General features: G+C 34.7%; 1 protein-coding gene across 1 annotated transcript; it reads left to right on the forward strand.

Annotated features, from left to right (window-relative positions):
* The first annotated feature begins 10671 nt into the window (after positions 1-10671).
* Positions 10672-12207, forward strand: LOC148853993 (uncharacterized). The gene is made up of 3 exons (XM_088986391.1): positions 10672-11206; positions 11359-11513; positions 11720-12207. The coding sequence occupies exons 1-3, from the start codon at positions 10945-10947 to the stop codon at positions 11846-11848; spliced, it is 546 nt and encodes a 181-aa protein (XP_088842517.1). The 5' UTR covers positions 10672-10944; the 3' UTR covers positions 11849-12207.
* The last annotated feature ends 6795 nt before the right edge of the window (positions 12208-19002 follow it).

Genomic DNA, 19002 nt, shown 5'->3' on the forward strand with positions numbered 1-19002 from the left:
GTAGAAGAATTATTGAAAAAGGGTCATATTCAGGTCAGCATGATCCCTTGTGCAGTACCAACATTGTTAACACTCAAGAAAGATGGGAGTTGGAGGATGTGTGTCAACAGCATGGCTATTAACAAAATCACTATTGGCTACAAAGTCCCCATTCCTAGGCTGGACGACATGCTAGATCAACTTGATGGAGCTGAAGTATTTTCAAAAGTCGATCTTAGGAGTGGATACCATCAGATCATAATCCGTCCCAGAGACAAATGGAAGACAACCTTCAAAACTAGATATGGACTCTTTGAATGGTTAGTCATGCCCTTTGGGTTCACCAACGCACCCAACACATTCATGAGGCTAATGAATCAGGTATTGTGCCCTTTTATTGGTAAATTTGTTGTGGTATATTTTGATGACATTTTGATTTACACCAAATCTGTCACTAAGCACATTGGACATTTAAGGGAGGTATTAAAAGCATTAAGGGAAAACAAATTATATGCTAATTTAAAGAAGTGCACTTTCATGAGCGATAATTTGTTGTTCCTAGGATTCATTATATGTAAGGATGGAATTAGGGTGGATGAAGAAAAAGTGAAAGCCATTAGGGAGTGGCCGACCCCATCAAACATCACGGATATAAGACGTTTCCATGGGTTAACAATTTTCTATAGGCGATTTATCAAACACTTTAGTAGTATTGTAGCTACCATCACTGAGTGTTTGAAAAAGGGAAAGTTTCAATGGGGAGAAGAACAAGAGTAGAGTTTTGCCCTCATAAAAGAAAAATTATGCACTGCTCCTGTCCTTGCCTTACCAAGTTTTGATAAACTATTTGAAGTTGAATGTGATGCCAGTGGAGTTGGCATAGGGGTTGTATTATCCCAAGAAAAGAGATCCATTGCATTCTTTAGTGAAAAGTTATGTGAAGCCAAGAGGAAGTGGTCCATTTATGATAAAGAATTCTATGTTGTAATTAGAGCATTGAAAACATGGGAACATTATTTAATTAAGAAAGAATTTGTTATTTACACCGACCACCAAGCTCTTAAGTATTTCAGTAAGCAAAAACAGTTGAGGAGTGACTTGCACGCAAGATGGTCTGCTTTTCTTGATAAATTCCCATACAAACTTATATTTAAGGCTGGACAGCAAAACACAGTGGCCGATGCTCTTAGTAGACGTGTAGCCCTCATCAGGACTCTCAGTATTGAAATTGTGGGCTTTGAGTGCTTAAAAGACCTGTACGCCTAGGATGAGGACTTCCAACATGTGTGGAAAAAATGCATGAATCGACAGCCAACAGGTGATTTCTACATTCATGATGGGTTCCTTATGAAAGGGGAACAACTGTGCATCCCTTGCACCTCCCTCCGCAAAAAAATCATCAGGGATCTGCATGGGGGTGGACTAGCAGGACACCTTGGAAGAGACAAAACAATTGAAGCAGTCAAGGGGCATTACTACTCGCCGAAATTAAGAAGGGATGTGACCACTATTGTGAGTAGATGCTATATCTGTCAGACAACTAAGGGACAGACCCAGAATACTGGCCTCTACATGCCTCTACCTGTTCCTACTGCGATTTGGGAAGACTTGTCCATGGATTTCATGCTAGGCTTGCCAAAGACTCCAAGAAATATGGATTCCGTCTTCGTAGTAGTTGACCGGTTCTCCAAGATGGCTCATTTCCTCCCATGCAAGAAGACCGCGGATGCAACAACGACAACTAAGTTATTTTTCAGGGAGATTGTCCGTTTACATGGGGTGCCTAAAACCATCACATCGGACCGAGATACAAGGTTCTTTAGTCACTTCTGGATGACCCTGTGGAGACTATTTGATTCATCACTGAATTTCAGCAGTACAGCCCATCCATAGACAGATGGACAGACAGAGGTGGTAAATCAGACCTTAGGTAACTTGATCCGTAGTATCTACAAGGAGAGACCGAAGCAGTGGGATTTTGCCATAGCACAAGCAGAGCTTGCTTACAACAATGCAGTTCATAACTCTACAGGTAGATCCCCATTTTACATTGTTTATATGAAGGTACCTAACCATGCATTGGACTTAGTGAAGCTACCCAGAGTACCCGGCCTCAGCACTTCTGCTGAGTAGTTGGCAGAACAGATCCAGTCCGTACAGGAAGAGGTCCAACAGAAACTGGAGCAAGCCAATGCAAAGTACAAGGTTGCAGCTGATAAGCATCGTTGACACCAAGTGTTTGATGTCGGTGATGAAGTCATGGTGTTCTTAAGGAAAGAATGCATACCTGTGGGAAAGTATAACAAGCTACAGCCTCGGAAGTGCGGTCCATACAAGATCATTAAGAAAATCAATGATAATGCTTATGTAGTGGACTTACCAGATCACATGGGTATTCCAAAACATTTAATGTTGTTGATCTTCATCGTTGTTTACCTGAAGCGACACTTGCATATCCTGACCATAACTCGGGGTTGAGTTCTTTCCAAGTGGGGGAGAATGATGGAGGGCCAACTCACGACCCACCGAATCAGCCGAACCATCCGGTGACATCTAGGGAGGAACACGCATCGGATAAGGATACATGCATGCATCAGATAAGGATGCATGCAGCGGATAATGGTAATGGCATATAAGATCACGTATCCAACATGATAGTGGCTATCGGACGGTGGACATCAAGTCCAAGTCCTAGTTGTTTTAGTTGTTCTATTTTCCTAATTATTTTACAAGACTACCAACATGCATTATAAATGCTTCAGTTTCTAAGCTCAATAGACACAAGAATTTTCTTTAGCAATTCTCTCTACTAAGGCTCTACGCCTAGCTCTTTACGTGAGGCTTCAAGTCCAAAGCCGATTCGATCATCTGGGTGCTTGCATAGTCAGCCCGGTCGAGCGCGTCACGCTGCATCATCATCCCAACACTTCTGATAAAAAGTGAAGGCATACTTCATTGGGGCTGGGAGCCTTGAAGGGCCCTAATAGAGAATAAGGCCTCTTTAATTTCCTCAGTGAAGGGAGTACAAATGCAAATATGTAGAGTGCAAAACCTTGTATTTTGTATTATTTTGTATATATCTGCATTGATTTCCTCTTTAATTTCGATTCTGATTAGTAGGCCTACTTACTCAATATCTATAATTTATTTTTATATAATTAAATATACCTTATGACTCTTTTACTTTCATTTTCTTTCAATTTTTCAAAGCATACCCTGGCCAATGGACTGGTTCTCTTACGTTGTGAGTTTTTTTTTATTATTGAATATTCACCTTAATGAAGGGGTTTATACTTTATAGAGGAGATAAAAGGAATTACAGGACGTGTTATTTTTAACTTGGAGATGGGGGTGGGGAAGGTGAAGGCAGAATTCACTCAATCCCAAGACAGTAACAGTGGTTACGAACTCATCATTTGGGTCTAAATGCAACAGCCCGCTTTGTCTAATTAGGATTAGGATGCCACATTGTCATCTATCAAAAATTCAAAACCCATTTGCTTATTATACACATTTAAGCTTACCAAGCCAAGTTAAAATCACATTCATGTTCTTTCTTTCTCTGTTAACCAAATCAGTCCATTGGTCATCTTTTCTCTCCTCCAGCTTTTCATGTTCTTTCTTCTTTTTCCTGCCAAAAGGGCAAAATAGAAATTTTAAATGACTTAACAGGTACCTTTTCATTAATGGATGGTATTTAAGTCCAGTGGAGTCAGTACACAAGGTATATTAGTCTTTTTGAAAAGCTGAGGGTATGGCTAAGAAAGCCCAGTCTTTTACCCTTAGATTTATGAAATATTTTAGGTAGCTATCCAAGCTGGCCCATCCTTTAACCACTAGTTCTGGATGGGCCTTTCCCGATTGTCAGTGCTCTGAGATGCAGCATAGGTATAGCCATATAGGCGTAAGGTCTATCCTAAACCTGGGACTGGGCTGGGCCAGAGGGACCGAACTTACGACTGTTGGTAACCATCTCTAGAGATAATGGTTTTAAGTTTTAAAGGTGTGCAATTATAGGAATCGAAGTTTCTCGTGGCACAGAAATGCGTGTGGAGGACTGTGATGGAATGGAAATGAGATAGCGATTGACGTATACGAGCCAGCTTCCATGGTTGTATCCAAAGAGACCATAGTCGGAGGGCCGAGTAGAGAGCTAGCTAGCTGCCTAGCTCAATTTTAAAGAGTGTTTGCCAGTGTGTTACTTCCACTTGGGTGGTTCGCGTCATGACATCATATTCTGTGTCTCAGCTCACTCTCCTCTCCATAAAATGTAATAACCTCATCCCTATTTGGTGTCTTACAGTCGTCCACTTCTTTGAAAAGTAGAAGCTTTTCTAAGGAAGAAAGTCTATTGTTTTGTCACTTTTGACGATTGTTGTTTTCTGCCTTGTCCTCCTCAGTACGACTTGATCTAAGCGAATGAGACACAATGGGACACCTTTCCTCTAAACCTTTACTCTTTACTGAGACTTAGTTATTGCTGGCTCGGCCTCTTCTTCTCTGTCCTGTCTTACCATTAACTCTTACTAGAACGTCCCAACCCCCTGTAGTGTAGTTCCCATGGACGTCACACCATCCTAAATATCTGCTCTAGACATTATATATCAATGTGTAGGCCATGAGATCCACTTCCCGTAAATAATAATGGGGTGGTCTGAGATCGATGTTTGTGAGTTGTGTGATTAGAGTCGGTGACAAGACCCACCTCTCACCTCTCTGTTTTGGAGTTTACACTCATTCAGTTTTTTAACACTTAATAGATTACAATGCTGCTATGCAAAGCTTTAGCTGTGCAGGATCATATTGAGCTCTAGCCTTTGATTCTCTGTACAATTGTCTCAGAGTACAAGCGGGTTAATCAGATTTGGGCGGTGAACTGATGTGGACAGGACATTACACTAAGAGCTGGACTACTTTCAATCAAATTAAGACCAAATAAATAAATGAGAGGGTGGGCTGGTATGGTTATGAATAACATAACAAAAGCTATGAGAGTATGAGATCCAAATCAAACATGGGATGGGCGGTGGTGGGCTCATTTTGATTATATATAGATAAAAAAAAGGTCCAATGTATGTAGCTATATATCTATGATCTACCACACATTAGTCCAAAGCAACAAAGAGAAGCGCAGTTCTACTGTAATTGAAGTAATGGGATTTAATCTTGGTGACTGACTACTGGTTGTGATTGGAAGCTGGACTGCCTTGCCTGGCCAATAATTCATTTTGGGTGGAGAGCTGTCCTTGTTAATAAGCCCTAGATTTCATGCATCATGTCACATTCATTGGGGATTATGAAATATCTTGGCCTATCTATATAATGGAGTGAATAACAGTTATCACCAACCTGTTTCCTAATGTGCTTGTATGCTATCTCTAATATAGATTCCCTGCTCACTTACTGTATTCCCAACAAGTTTTGCCAGATGCATCAGAAGCGCATATTTATACTTGCAACCTTTTCTTGTTCCAACAATGTTTACAGCATAAAAAGGAATTGCCAGATTTCTTGAACTGGTTATAGGAAATCAAATTCAGAAGTAAAGTAAGAAGAATAATGCTCAATGAACTTAAACCTTGGTATAGATGTTTAATAAGGTATTGCATTGTAAAGCCCTGATTGTAGTCTTTTTTCTCATCTTGTGCTCTATGTGATATTCAATGTTATGAGCCGATATGATGGGTGTAATGCATGGCATTGCCTTTTTTTTTTCATTTTATTTAAATTCATTTTTTATATTAACTCAGATTAATTGCTGTAATCTCTCAGTAATTCCTACCCTCTATCCTCTCATTAACTCACCATTAGTTTCCTCCATTAAACTCTCATCCTATAATTTTTCAACGCTTCCCAAATGTACCCCATTAGTTTAAGTATGCCTCACATAAATTATATATATATATTCATCTTGTGAGACTTAAATTCAGTAATTCAACTAGGGCTTTTTCAAGAAATTTGGGATTTATTCAAGGTTTAACTATTGACTATGATGTATAAATGATAAAACATTTTTTTGATCATAATCAAGGCAAAAGATTGTGCAAATCAAGGAGTAAGATAATTTAATTTAAGATTATATGATTCATAAAACTCTGTCAGATTTGGGATTTTCCCAGAAATGAAAACAGAATAGCCTTGTTTACAAGTCAAGTAATCATCGTCCTCATTTTTAACTGCTAAGGATGGTTCTTGGAAGCTACATAAATGAAAAATTGGAGGTTGGAGGAGCTGCTCTGTCTGCCATAATCAGATAAACAATAAAATGAAGAGGGTGCAGCACTAGCTAGCTGGTAAGGGCCCTTCCATTCCCCATTGCATAAAGAAGAGGACATATTATCTGCCATTCATTTTTTTTTTTTTTTTATAAGTTAGATTAATGTGTGGTGTGCCCAAATGGCTACCCCTTCACAAAAATCCACATCCATATCCTTGGGACCATTCAAGGCTGGAACACTTGTTTGGTGAACCGAATGGAAGAAGTTACAGAGTAGGGACCCGGCCAGCTGTTGAAATTAAATTATAGACCAGTCAGCCGTCATATCAACCATCCTAGACTGCAAAAGTTATGTACCATTCAATCTTAACCATACAAGGATCTGTGAATTAGCTACTTAGTCAAGAATAAGAATACCAGATTAAGCTGCTGACTTGGTCAACAATTCAGCATTGAAAGCGTTTTAATGAATGGATATATATATATATATATATATATATATATATATCTAAGCGGAGGTTGTGGTCCTTGTGGAAGCTTGACTGTGCACCAAGTGGCTAATTGCAAGCAGGAGGCTTTGCGTTGGGTCAATGTATGCATAGATTATCAGCATAATTACCCTCATTAATATAAAAGTTATTTTGTGGCCGGTGCTTCAGTGTTCATCAATTTGTGGTCAATTCAAATTCGTTAGGGGGTTGCCTATCATCATCCTCACCATAACTCTCTCTCCCCCTCTCTCTCTCTCTCTGCAAATGCATGGGGTAGAATGTGGAATATGCAGTAAAGGACTAAAGGTTTAAGGTCATGTCTTCAGTGATAAGGGAGGAATGTTATCTCCCTCACAAGAATACACCAAACCCACCTCCTCCCCACTCCCTAGCAAACACACAAAAAGAGGGGGAAAATTCTATGTTGTTTGGTGGGAAGGTTTGATGAGAATGTTAAAAGCTTAAAGTTGACATTTGAGACCAAGAAATGTTGGCCCCACAGGCTACAATTAATGAATAAAGGGAGTTAAAATATTAGCCAATTGTGTATATTCAAATCTGGTCTCTGCAACCCTATAAAAATAAGTTCCTCCAGTTGATGTTGTTGGATGTGCCTTTCCCTAACCATAACAAGTTAATCCACATATTCATTTAATATGAATGCCTGTCATCTTCGCTACCTTCATATTTCAACAAGTCTCCGTTCATCATTCAACTTTGTTGACCCAACATCCCCAACACTTCACATGGCTACATAGACTCTCATTAGTCTTACACGTGAATACGATTTAAAATAAAAGAAAAAAAAAATTGCAGGCAAACTGCATTGGGAGAAGCACGGAATTACAGGAGTCAAATATCTTTGGGATTATACAGCTTTTTTGTACTCAATTAACCCATAATCCAACAAGCAAAATATATAAAGAAAAGGGAGATGAACAAAGAAAAATCCAATTGTCTAGCATTTCACTGAGGCTGCTGCAGACAATCCGGCCGGCAACTGCCTGCTTTGTCTTGGCCACCAGAGCTGATCTGATCAGCCGTGACAGTCCGTTTGTCGCCAAAACACCCACTAAATCATCATCAACTAGCCATAATTATAGTAATCTGGTCTTCCTTTTCTCTAACTTTTTATATGTCTAGGTTATCTTGGTTGCAGAGAGGAGATTCCCATTATCTGTTCCACATCACTCCACTCGATGTACACCAACCCAAGAGCACCCTATATCAATTTTTATAATATCTTGCTTAGTTCGGTTGCTTATATTTTATGGAAGCATCTTTGTAAAATCTTACTTCTTTTTTTTTTTTTTAATACATGCCAGATTGATAGTTTGAGTTCACTTCAACTGCATTGGGCTTTGAAGTGTGAAGTGAGAAGCCTTTACCCAAAAATAAAAATACAAAGAAACCCAGATGCTTACATGCATTTTAAAAAGTACATGCTAAGACATATAGTTTAATATAGCTCTAGTGCCTTTTGCTTTAAGATCGGGAAGAAAGGGCTCTTCAAAATTTTCTTTTGGATAGAAAACAAGAGTTCTTTTGGCTGGCGGGTAGAGATGGACTCACTACTCCAACTTGATCCAACACAATAAAAATACAAAGAAACCTGATCCAACCCAATTCTACTACTCGGCCAGCCCTGCTTTCAAAATGTTAATGTATCTTGTAAACCGGCCGGGTTGGATGTATAATTGAAATCAAACCTGATCCGCAACTGGATCATGGCTGATTTGAAAGTCAGCAACTAGATTGGAATCTCATCATTGATTCCACAGCCTTAAACCGTTCAGCTAATCTGAATTCCACTTCTGGATTTCCTATCCACGAAATTTTTTCACATCCCAACCCTCTGGACACTGCAGCTGCTTATTGGAAACATTTCCTCAGCGGGTTTTGTAGCCTGTATTACACAAGTCTGTTTGTTGTGATTTTGACTCCCAATCAGCCCAAATATAACTTGCAACTTTGCAAGCGTGGAGCCAAGAAATTTTTTTTTTTTTGGGGGGAGACGGGGGGTGGAGGAAAAATATACATGGAGAGGAATACGGATTTCAATGGACTTTTGAAAGGTCCAACAGGGCTGAGAACAGCATCTCATTGTTCGATTTTGAATTCAAATTCTATCTTATTAAGGCTGATTTCAATTCAATCAGTTTATAATTTGATTGAATATGGATTCACCTCTATCCGATCCAATATAATCCGATAGGGTTCAATTTAAATATCTATGCTCATATATACTTAAGATTCATATATTATATCTCATATATACTTAAGATTCATATTATATCTCAGTAAAGCTGGCCTGAATGTTTTATTTTCAATAAATTGTCCTTGGTTCGAGTTTCATACAAGTAATTTTCAATTCATTTTGTTCGTAAAATATAATATTTATTTTTTTAACTTTTTTTTTTTTTATTTTTTGTCATTTTACAGTAAGGCAGATACGAAGAAATAGAAATCCAATGTGAGCTTGCATATCGAATTTTGGATCGGGTGCAGATGCAGCTGGATAGTGGATTCGATCCGATTACAGCGCGACTTAAAAGCATCCAACTTCCATTGTTTATGAATTTGTGGTGCTGTTTTATAATTGAGCTCCTTACCTGTTAATTTGCTTTCTACAGCGTGTTGTGACATTTTTAAAAGATAAAAAAAAAAAAAAAGGAGGAAGACCACGTTCATTACTTGCCAATGAGCAATGGTCGGATCCGATAAATATATATAAGCTAGCTAGTGGTGAGATGCCCATCACTAGACCAGTTGATTGGTGTTCACGAGCTGTCTACAAACCCAACAACCTTGTGAGTTGTGATATTGTCAAGTCTATACTCCTCCATACACAAATGGAATGGTCCCCCTCAATAATATATACATACTTCTACCTGATGTGCTGCCGCTTTTATCTTATTCTTCCAATCTATATCTGTAGTGAGAAAAGAAAATTGATTTTGAACCATCATTGATCTGGATTGTCATACTGTTTGGCTTGGGAATTTTTTAGAAAATCAGTTTCATTTTACTCTTAATTCGTTTTTTGACAAAAAAACTGTTGATTTGATTAGTGATTCTTGATTTGGGCAATTGAACCGTTGATCCATTTGATTTGAACAATAATTTTTGGTCATTTTCTATTTTAATAATTTTTTAAAATTTTTAAAATTTAAATGAACCATTCATGGGAACAAAATTGAACAGCTGACCCAGAAACTAATGGCCAAATTAAGCCCTTATGTTGCGGCGGGGCCCAACAGTGCCATCTACCACCAACCCAAGGGTTCAAGTAAAAATCGGAATTCAGGATTTGATCTGATCTTGGCTAAATCGCAGTATCATACATACATTCTCAATACCCCCCAAAAATAATGCAATTTATTAGATGGTCAAGACGATTCAATCATAGGTGGCTTGTTTTTTGGTTATTTAAAATTGGGAAACGCTTTGAAGAACACCAGTCGACCGTGGACGACCCAGATTAATGGAATTCATATCAAATACATGAAAGTACAAGAAGGCCATCAGTTTATTAATATATCATATTTGCCACAAATAACATAAGGAGAATAAAATCTTCAGCAATGCAGCTTTACAATACAAGCCTTTTATTATTACATTTTTTTTCTTTTTAATGGTCAGCCACATTACACGCACGGCACGCAGAGTCGAATGTGTGTGGACGGACTGTCGGGTCACGGGTGGAAGCTCCTCACACCGAGACTCACGGAATCTCACGCTACGGGAGGCAACGAGGAAAGTCTCCGAAAATCTCGCTGGGCCTGGGCCTGGGCCACGTCAACAATAGCCCAAAGATGTGCTGAAACGTGGAAATGAGAACAGTGATCGAGCAACGGTGATGCCTCCTCATTGGTGATTGTGCAATTTTAAGTATATATCATAAATGGTGGCCGTAACTTAATGCAAGGGTGATGGGTCTATTCTCAAAATTAAAACTTACAGCGACTGACCATAAGTAGACCGACCAAAGTTGGGTAACTTTGGAAGTTGGAAGCCCGGTGCCTGTGCCTGCCTGCAACTCAGAGCCAAACGACACCTAATCGGATGATGCGGTGGATGCTGACCCAGTGACCCCCCTAGTCCCTACTCCTAAATAAAGAACACTGTTGCTCTCTCTCCCTCCTTCCTTTTTTCCACTCTCAGCCTTACCCTCCCCGCCTATCTTCTTTCTTCCTCCTCTTCTTCTTATTCTTCTGTTCGAGTTTGTGTGTTTGGAAGGTTTAGAGATAGAGGGAGATGGGGAATTGCCAGGCCATAGATGCAGCAACATTGGTTATACAGCATCCTGGTGGGAGAGTAGAGAGATTGTATTGGCCGGTGACCGCCAGTGAGATCATGAGAATGAACCCGGGTCACTACGTTGCTCTCATAGTCACACTGTGTCTCCCGGAGAAGGAGGAGAAGCGTGACGACGCCGTCCGTATTACGCGTGTTAAAGTACTCCGCCCTACTGATACTCTTGTTCTTGGTCAAGCCTATAGACTCATCACCTCTGAAGGTTTCTGCTTCCCCCACCCCCACCGTCTCTCTCTCTCTCTCTGTATTTTCTCATTTCATCGTTCTTATTAATCGTATGGCCTGTGAACAGTTAACTTTTCTTGAAGATTAATTTGTTTATTCTTTTTTTTTTTTTTGTGTGTGGGGGTGCAGAGGTTATGAAAGGGCTCTGGGCTAAAAGGTATGCAAACATGAAGAAGAGCCAGACGGAATCCGTCCAAAGGCAACCAAGAACGACAAACTCAAACTTGCACGGATTAGGATCTGAAATAAGAGAAAGGAAGATCGATTTACAGAATAGTAGTCAGGTGATTATCATTCAGCCACCCCCCTTTTCAAGATTTAGCCTGTGTGTTGGACGCATTTATATATGTAGTAATTCCATACATCACACTCATTTCTATAGAAATCATTTCCCTGTTTCCGATAGACTATCCGCTAAAACAAATTTCAGATGAAGGTGTTCAGTCCTGCCCATGAGTACTCATTATACAATCATGCTAAAACATTTCAGGCAGCCAGACATGAAAGACACCGACCAAGAACAGGGACAGCATCTACGTCATCCACATCCACTTCTGCAAGTGCAAAGTCAAGACCATGGAGGCCCTCCTTACAGAGCATAGCCGAAGCCGGTAGCTGATGATGCTTTAAGTCCTTTACAATAGTCGGAACAACCAGAAAACGGATTAAAATAGGCTTCTCAACCAGATATAAATGCATCCAGAACGGACTTCTCAAACATGGGAAAAAATAATTAGTATTTATGTCTTTAAAGGTGGGAGTGCCGTGTGTTTGCTGGGTGATCCCAAAACTACCCTCAAGCACAGATCCCACTTTTTCACTGTATCAGAGTAATACAGCTACTGCCCTTGTATAGCCAAGCCAAGAAAAGAGCCGATGCATTCCAACTTTGATGTAATCACTATGTTTTTGGAAGGAAAATAGATCTACATGTATGAAACTTATCTGAATCGGAAATATAATCATGGGTGCACAGAAGTTCAAGAGTTCCCAGCAATTATCAACGTTTGAGCCTGGAGAAGATCTGCATAAAGGTGCCCCTGGCAGCTTCTTCTCCTGGAGTGCACTTAATTATCAACGTTTGAGCCTAGAGAATTAATCAATATCTGCATCTCAAACCCACACCCAGATAGTTGGTGGCGGAGACTCTTTTTGACATGCTTAATCTAATATACGATCCTGTAGAAAAGGTTTGAAGTTTTGAGTATCAATTGTTGTAACCTTGTATGTGCAAAATCCAAGAGCTTGGAAGTGTTTGTCCAAGCAAAGCAACAGAAGTGAAAGCCAGTGATGGATCAACAGTGTTAGTTACTATGAAGTCAATCGTTTTTCTTCTTCTTCTTCTTCTTTTTATTTTTTTTTTTCAATGTGCAAATCATTCAACAGTATTCTGGTAGAAGAAAAAGGAAAGAAATGACAAAATTTTGAGTCTTTCGGAAGAAGAATTAGTGAAGCAAAATCTTGGCAGAAAAGGTAGGATATGATTTTTAGTGGAGGTTGGTTGATTGTTTGTTTGTCACAACTCACAAGTATCTCCGTTTGGCTGTTTGTAAAATTGGGCTTTTACATTCAGCATGATATAAGCAATTCCTCGCTGCATAGCTAGCATCATCTCCTCTAGCTTGGTTAGGATTTGTGGGCTAGTGTGCATGCAGACTGACCTGCACTGAACAGTGGTACATAGACACATCTGTATCAGAAGCACAATGATCTAATTCAAGTGGCCGACTGGAATGTTCAAGTCAATCTTTTTAAACCATTCAAAAGATTTAAAAAATCTTGGGCTCCTAGATATGTGAGAATGCCTAGTTGTCCAAGTATGACTTTTAAGTGCCATTTGTGTAGACCATACAATTAACATCTGAAAAATTTTGTTTCTCTCAATTAATTGACCTCTAACCACCCAATGTTTTACTCAACTCAAACGGGTAAGAAGAATAGCAGATTTGACATTCTACAATTAACATCTGAAAATTTTTTCTTTAACTCAAGTCATCTTTCTGGGTACTGCACTATTTGACATTCTACGGTTTCAGTTTTTTTTCTCTGCACTTCCTTCACTTCACTTCAATATAATTGCTTTAGAAGGACAAATAATCACACAGTGATAAGGTCAGGCGCAATTTGGACTTCCAAGTATTACGAACCACAGCTCTGCACTCAGTCTATAATTAAGGGAAAATTCCAAAATTCCTGATTAGTACCTGCATTTTGGGACTAGTGTCATTTTGGTCCCCAGAACTTTAAATTGCCATAATTCATTATTCGAACTTTTAAAATATGTTAATCCAGTACCTATTGTTAAGTGGCATTTGAAAAAGACATAAATACCCTTCAAGTGTCATCTAATTTTTTTTTTTTATAAATCATCTAAACATTGACAAAAAATTAACGGTCTAAAATCCTTTTTTGAATAGAAGAGGTAATGATTTAGGATTATTAATTTTTTTGTCAATATTTGGATGGTTGATAAATAAAATTAGATAACATTCAACAGCAATTATATCTTTTTCAAATGTCACTTAATAGCTGGTTAATAACTAGTTAACGATATATATTGGATTGGCACATTTTAAAAATTCGAATACTAAATTATCGTATTTTAAAATTCAAAGGCCAAGTAACACTAGTCAAAAAATACAGAGTACTAATGGAGAATTTTTCCTATAATTAATTACAAACTCCTTTATTTACACTTTCAATGGGCTGGGCTGGAACAAGGTTTAGTGAGCGACCCACTTCATGACTCTAAACTTTAATTAGATTTTTTTTTTTTTTTTTTTTACCAAAAGTGTAGAATCAAGAAGTGGGTGGCTCAATATGTGAAAAGCGAGGTTGAGTGAATGGATTATAAGTTTGACAAAATCTGAACCTCTAACTAAATGCCAGTATGCCACCAGACGTACATGCTTGATTGAATATTACCAAATGAACGGTCAGTTGAAGGGTCTGAACTGGAGCTGTGACGTGTGATGGTGGACATTGGACAACCACCTACTAATCACTGTGGGTTGACTCAGGTCATCCAATCCAACCCTCCATCCAATAATATACATAAATGGATTGGACTCTTCTGTCACACCGACTAATTTGACGTACGTCCACTTTGAATTTCAAACGTCAATCGGCGCTACGCTTACCTTTATGCTGGTCAGAGACCCGTCCCGTCCATAGTCTGACAATTTGTTGTTTTTCTCCATGTAATCAATCATGTTTGATGAAATTTCCCAAAGAACAATGTACCAGTATATATCATTTATGTCCCACTCCCACTACACCACGTTGAATTGAACCATTCACCCACACCACACCCAGTTGCATCCAATTCTTTTAATGCGTGTTCGGCGAGAAATTCTAAAACCTCCTCTCCTCCCAAAACCTTAATAACCCCCTAATATCTGCAGTGGTGGTTTGGGTAATCCGAATTCTTTTTTCTTGATAAAACCTCCTCCCCCAATATAACAAAATGCAAAATTTTTCCTGATCGTACGCTTTCAGTGTTTGTGATGTGTGAATCGGTCCAGAACCACTACCCAATTTTTTATTATATTAATGGGACCCGTGCTTTATTGAGTGAAGGTGAAATGATGGAAATATATAAAAATAAATATATTTTTTTCTATTTTTCATTGTAACACTGAATTAATGTCATCATAGGGACTATAATATCTAATTTATATAATTCATAATTTATACAAAAAAATAAATGTTTTTTAAATACAGTATGGACTAATTACATTTACTTCTTGAATATTATTGATAATTAATACATATTTTCAAAAAGTAATTTCAATGGTTATATTTTTTAATTTTTGGTAATTTATCATATTTATTGGAAATCATGTTAATCTATTTTTGGTAATTATGACAAAATTATTGGTACTTTGTTTTTGGTTATCTTCTTGGATAATTTCTATTCATTAAATGTAATTTTCTGCAATTTATAGCTTAAATTATATTTAAATAATATTTTAAATACATTTTAAATTATAACTTACATTAATTAACAATTTAAAAAACTGTTAATTAATGAATTAATTCAAAATATTAATAGTTTTTAATAATTTTAATAAAACACTATTAATTAATAATGCTACAATTATTGAAAATATTGTAAAGTATGGTTAATTATTAATACTATAATTATTAAAAATACTGTTAATTGATCAAAATACTGTAATTATTAAAAGTACTATATTAATTAATAATACTGTTAATTAATAAATTCAGTATTTCAATAAATATTTTTAATTAATTAATAATACAGTAATTATTGAAAATAAGGAAGTTGTCTAAAACTCACCATCAGTTTTCAGCATTTCTCTTAAACTCACCACAACTTTTCAAAATGTCTAAAACTCACCATGTCACTAACTTGGAGTTAAACAAATTAATGGGTGTTAATATATTACCATTTTAACCTTCATTGAAAAATATAAAATATAAACAAAATAAATTAATGGGTGTTAATATATTGCCATTTTAATATTTAGACATGAAAAAGGAAAAAGTTCAAAAAAAAATTTCAAATATAAAATACATAAAAACATAGAAATTACAAAAAATATAAAAAAAATATAGAAATTGCAAACAAAATAAAAATTTTCAAATTATAGAAACTATAGAAATAGAAAAACAAAATCAGAAAATAAAAATTGTAGAAAAAACACCAAAAGTTATAGAAAAGCACAGAAATTGCAAATAAATAACAAAAAATACAGGAAAAATTATAGATTGTAGAAAATAGAAAAATGTAAAAAAACAGAAATTATAAAAAAACATTGAAAATTAGAACAAAACACTAAAGATGCAAAAAAAAAAAAAAACAAGAAAATTGAAAACTGAAAAAGACCATTTTTCCTCTAACTCACCATTCAAGGGTAATTTGGCCATGAAAATTGTTATTTATGCTGACATGGACACCTCTGTTAAGAAACATTAATGGTGCGCTAATGAAATGTGGGTTTTGGAAAATAAAAACTTACTGACATGGTGAGTTTTAGAAATTTTGAAAACTTGTGGTTAGTTTAAGAGAAATGTTGAAAACTCATGGTGAGTTTCAGACAATTTCCCTTAAAAAATACCATATTAATTAAAAATACAGTTAAGGTTGTTAATGAATAAAATAATGTAATTATTTAACTACCATTATTTAATAAATACTGTAACTATTAATACTATTTTTTAATAAATATTGATAATTTATTAATACTATAATTATTAAATATACTATTAATTAATAAATATGGTTAATACTATTAATTAATAAAATACTGTTAATTATTAAAAGTATTGTAATTATTATTAATACTGTAAATTTTAAAATATAGTAATTATTATTACTACTCCCTCCCTCCCTCCCTCCCTCCCTCCCTCTCTCTCTCTCTCTCTCTCTCTCTCTCTCTCTCTCTCTCTCTCTCTCTTAATAACATACATTAAAATAAGAGGCCTTGTAAAACTCATGGTGAGTTTTAGACAATTTCCCATAAAAAATACCATATTAATTAAAAATACAGTTAAAGTTGTTAATGAATAAAATAATGTAATTATTTAACTACCGTTAATTAATAAATATTGTAACTATTAATACTATTTTTTAATAAATATTGATAATTATTTAATACTATAATTATTAAATATACCATTAATTAATAAATACGGTTAATACTATTAATTAATAAAATACTGTTAATTATTAAAAGTATTGTAATTATTATTAATACTGTAAATTTTAAAATATAGTAATTATTATTACTACTCCCTCCCTCCCTCTCTCTCTCTCTCTCTCTTAATAACATACATTAAAATAAGAGGCCTTGTAAAACTCATGGTGAGTTTTAGACAATTTCCCTTAAAAAATACTATATTAATTAAAAATACAGTTAAGGTTGTTAATGAATAAAATAATATAATTATTTAACTACCATTATTTAATAAATACTGTAACTATTAATACTATTTTTTAATAAATATTGATAATTATTTAATACTATAATTATTAAATATACTATTAATTAATAAATACGGTTAATACTATTAATTAATAAAATACTGTTAATTATTAAAAGTATTGTAATTATTATTAATACTGTAAATTTTAAAATATAGTAATTATTATTACTACTCCCTCCCTCCCTCTCTCTATCTCTCTCTCTCTCTCTCTCTCTCTCTTAATAACATACATTAAAATAAGAGGCCTTGTAAAACCCAAAGCTCTCTCTTAGTAATAGTGTGTAGCTTTATTAATCTAATCAAGATAAGCAATGATTACTTTTTTATATTTTTAAAACAAAACAAAAGAAAAAATTTGAAAAAATAGATATATAGCTCCTCTCAAAAAGTAATTTTAATGGTTATATTTTTTATTTTTGGTAATTTATCATATTTATTGAAAGTCATGTTAATCCTTTTTTGGTTATTTTCTTCGATAATTTCTGTTCATTAAATATAATTTTCTGCTATTTGTAGCTGAAATTATATTTAAATAAATAATTTAAATATAAGTACTTTCAATTACTATTTAAAAATTTGATTATATTACTTACACTTTGAAATATAACTAACAATTTTAAAAATGTTAATTAATGAATTAATAAAAAATATTAATACTGTTAAACTATAGTATTTTAAGAAACACTATTAATTAATAAATACTGTAATTAATAATACTGCAATTATTGAAAATATTGTAAAATATGGTTAAGTATTAAATACTGTGAATAAAATAATAAATTATTTTTAATAAATAATATTGTAATTATTAAAAATTCTTTAATTATTAAAAGTATTATATTAATTAAAAGTATTGTTAATAAATAAATTCAGTATTTTAATCAATATTTTTGATTACTTAATAACACTGTAATTATTAAAAATAATATATTAATTAAAAGTACAGTTAATACTGTTAATTAATATTATAGTTTAATTATTTAATTAATACATTATTTAATACTATTTTTGAATAAATAGTTATAATTATTGAAAAATTATTTTAATGAATAAATACATTATTTTTAATAAATATGGTTAATACTGTTAATTATTAAAAATATTGTAATTATTATTACTACTACTCCCTCCCTCTCTTTCTCTCTCTCTCTTAAACGACTTTTTTAAATGTAATAATAACATACATCAAAATAAGAGGCATTGGAAAACCCAAAGGTCTCTCTCTCTAATAGTGTGCAGATTTATTAATCTAATTAAATAAGCAATGATTACTTTTTTATATTTTTAAAACAAAAGAAAATAGGAAAATTTTGAAAAATAGATAAATAATTTCTCTCCACGGAGAGACATACTGACATGGACCATCCAATTTATTTATTACTTATACATAAGTAATAAATAAATAAAATAAGATAAATAAATTTTTATTTTCCCATTATATAAAAGAATGGCCAGGACCAAGTAAAATATTATAAACAAATAGTAAAGTATCCAATTATCAGTTAAAATATGTAAAAAAAAAAACATACATTTGATTCAAATATTAGTAAATTTAATATTTAATAAGTAAGCTCATGCACCTTACAACAACATTATACAGATGGGAGAAGGGAGAATTGGATTTAGCCTAATATAATACCTAATTAATATCCTTACAGATTATAAAATCCCAAAACCCATTTTCATCTAAAAATCTGTATTTCAAACAAAACAAATTGTCCCATCAAGAATTGGTGCAATTGTGACAAGGATGATAATAGTGGCTATTATTAAAACTACCGGTAACACACTTTAGGCTGAGTATGGAAGGAGTACAAATGC

Source organism: Nelumbo lutea, chromosome 4 (assembly GCF_056320005.1).
Source record: "Nelumbo lutea isolate HS-2025 chromosome 4, American lotus-T2T, whole genome shotgun sequence".
Taxonomy (NCBI): Eukaryota; Viridiplantae; Streptophyta; class Magnoliopsida; order Proteales; family Nelumbonaceae; genus Nelumbo; species Nelumbo lutea.

What these genes read in the sequence shown, in the direction of transcription:
- LOC148853993 (XM_088986391.1), top strand. Translation starts at nt 10,945, where the DNA reads ATGGGGAATTGCCAGGCCATAGATGCAGCAACATTGGTTATACAGCAT. An exon ending in TAGACTCATCACCTCTGAAG is followed by an intron (nt 11,207 to 11,358) that starts GTTTCTGCTTCC and finishes GTGGGGGTGCAG; the next exon opens with AGGTTATGAAAGGGCTCTGG. An exon ending in ATTTACAGAATAGTAGTCAG is followed by an intron (nt 11,514 to 11,719) that starts GTGATTATCATT and finishes AAAACATTTCAG; the next exon opens with GCAGCCAGACATGAAAGACA.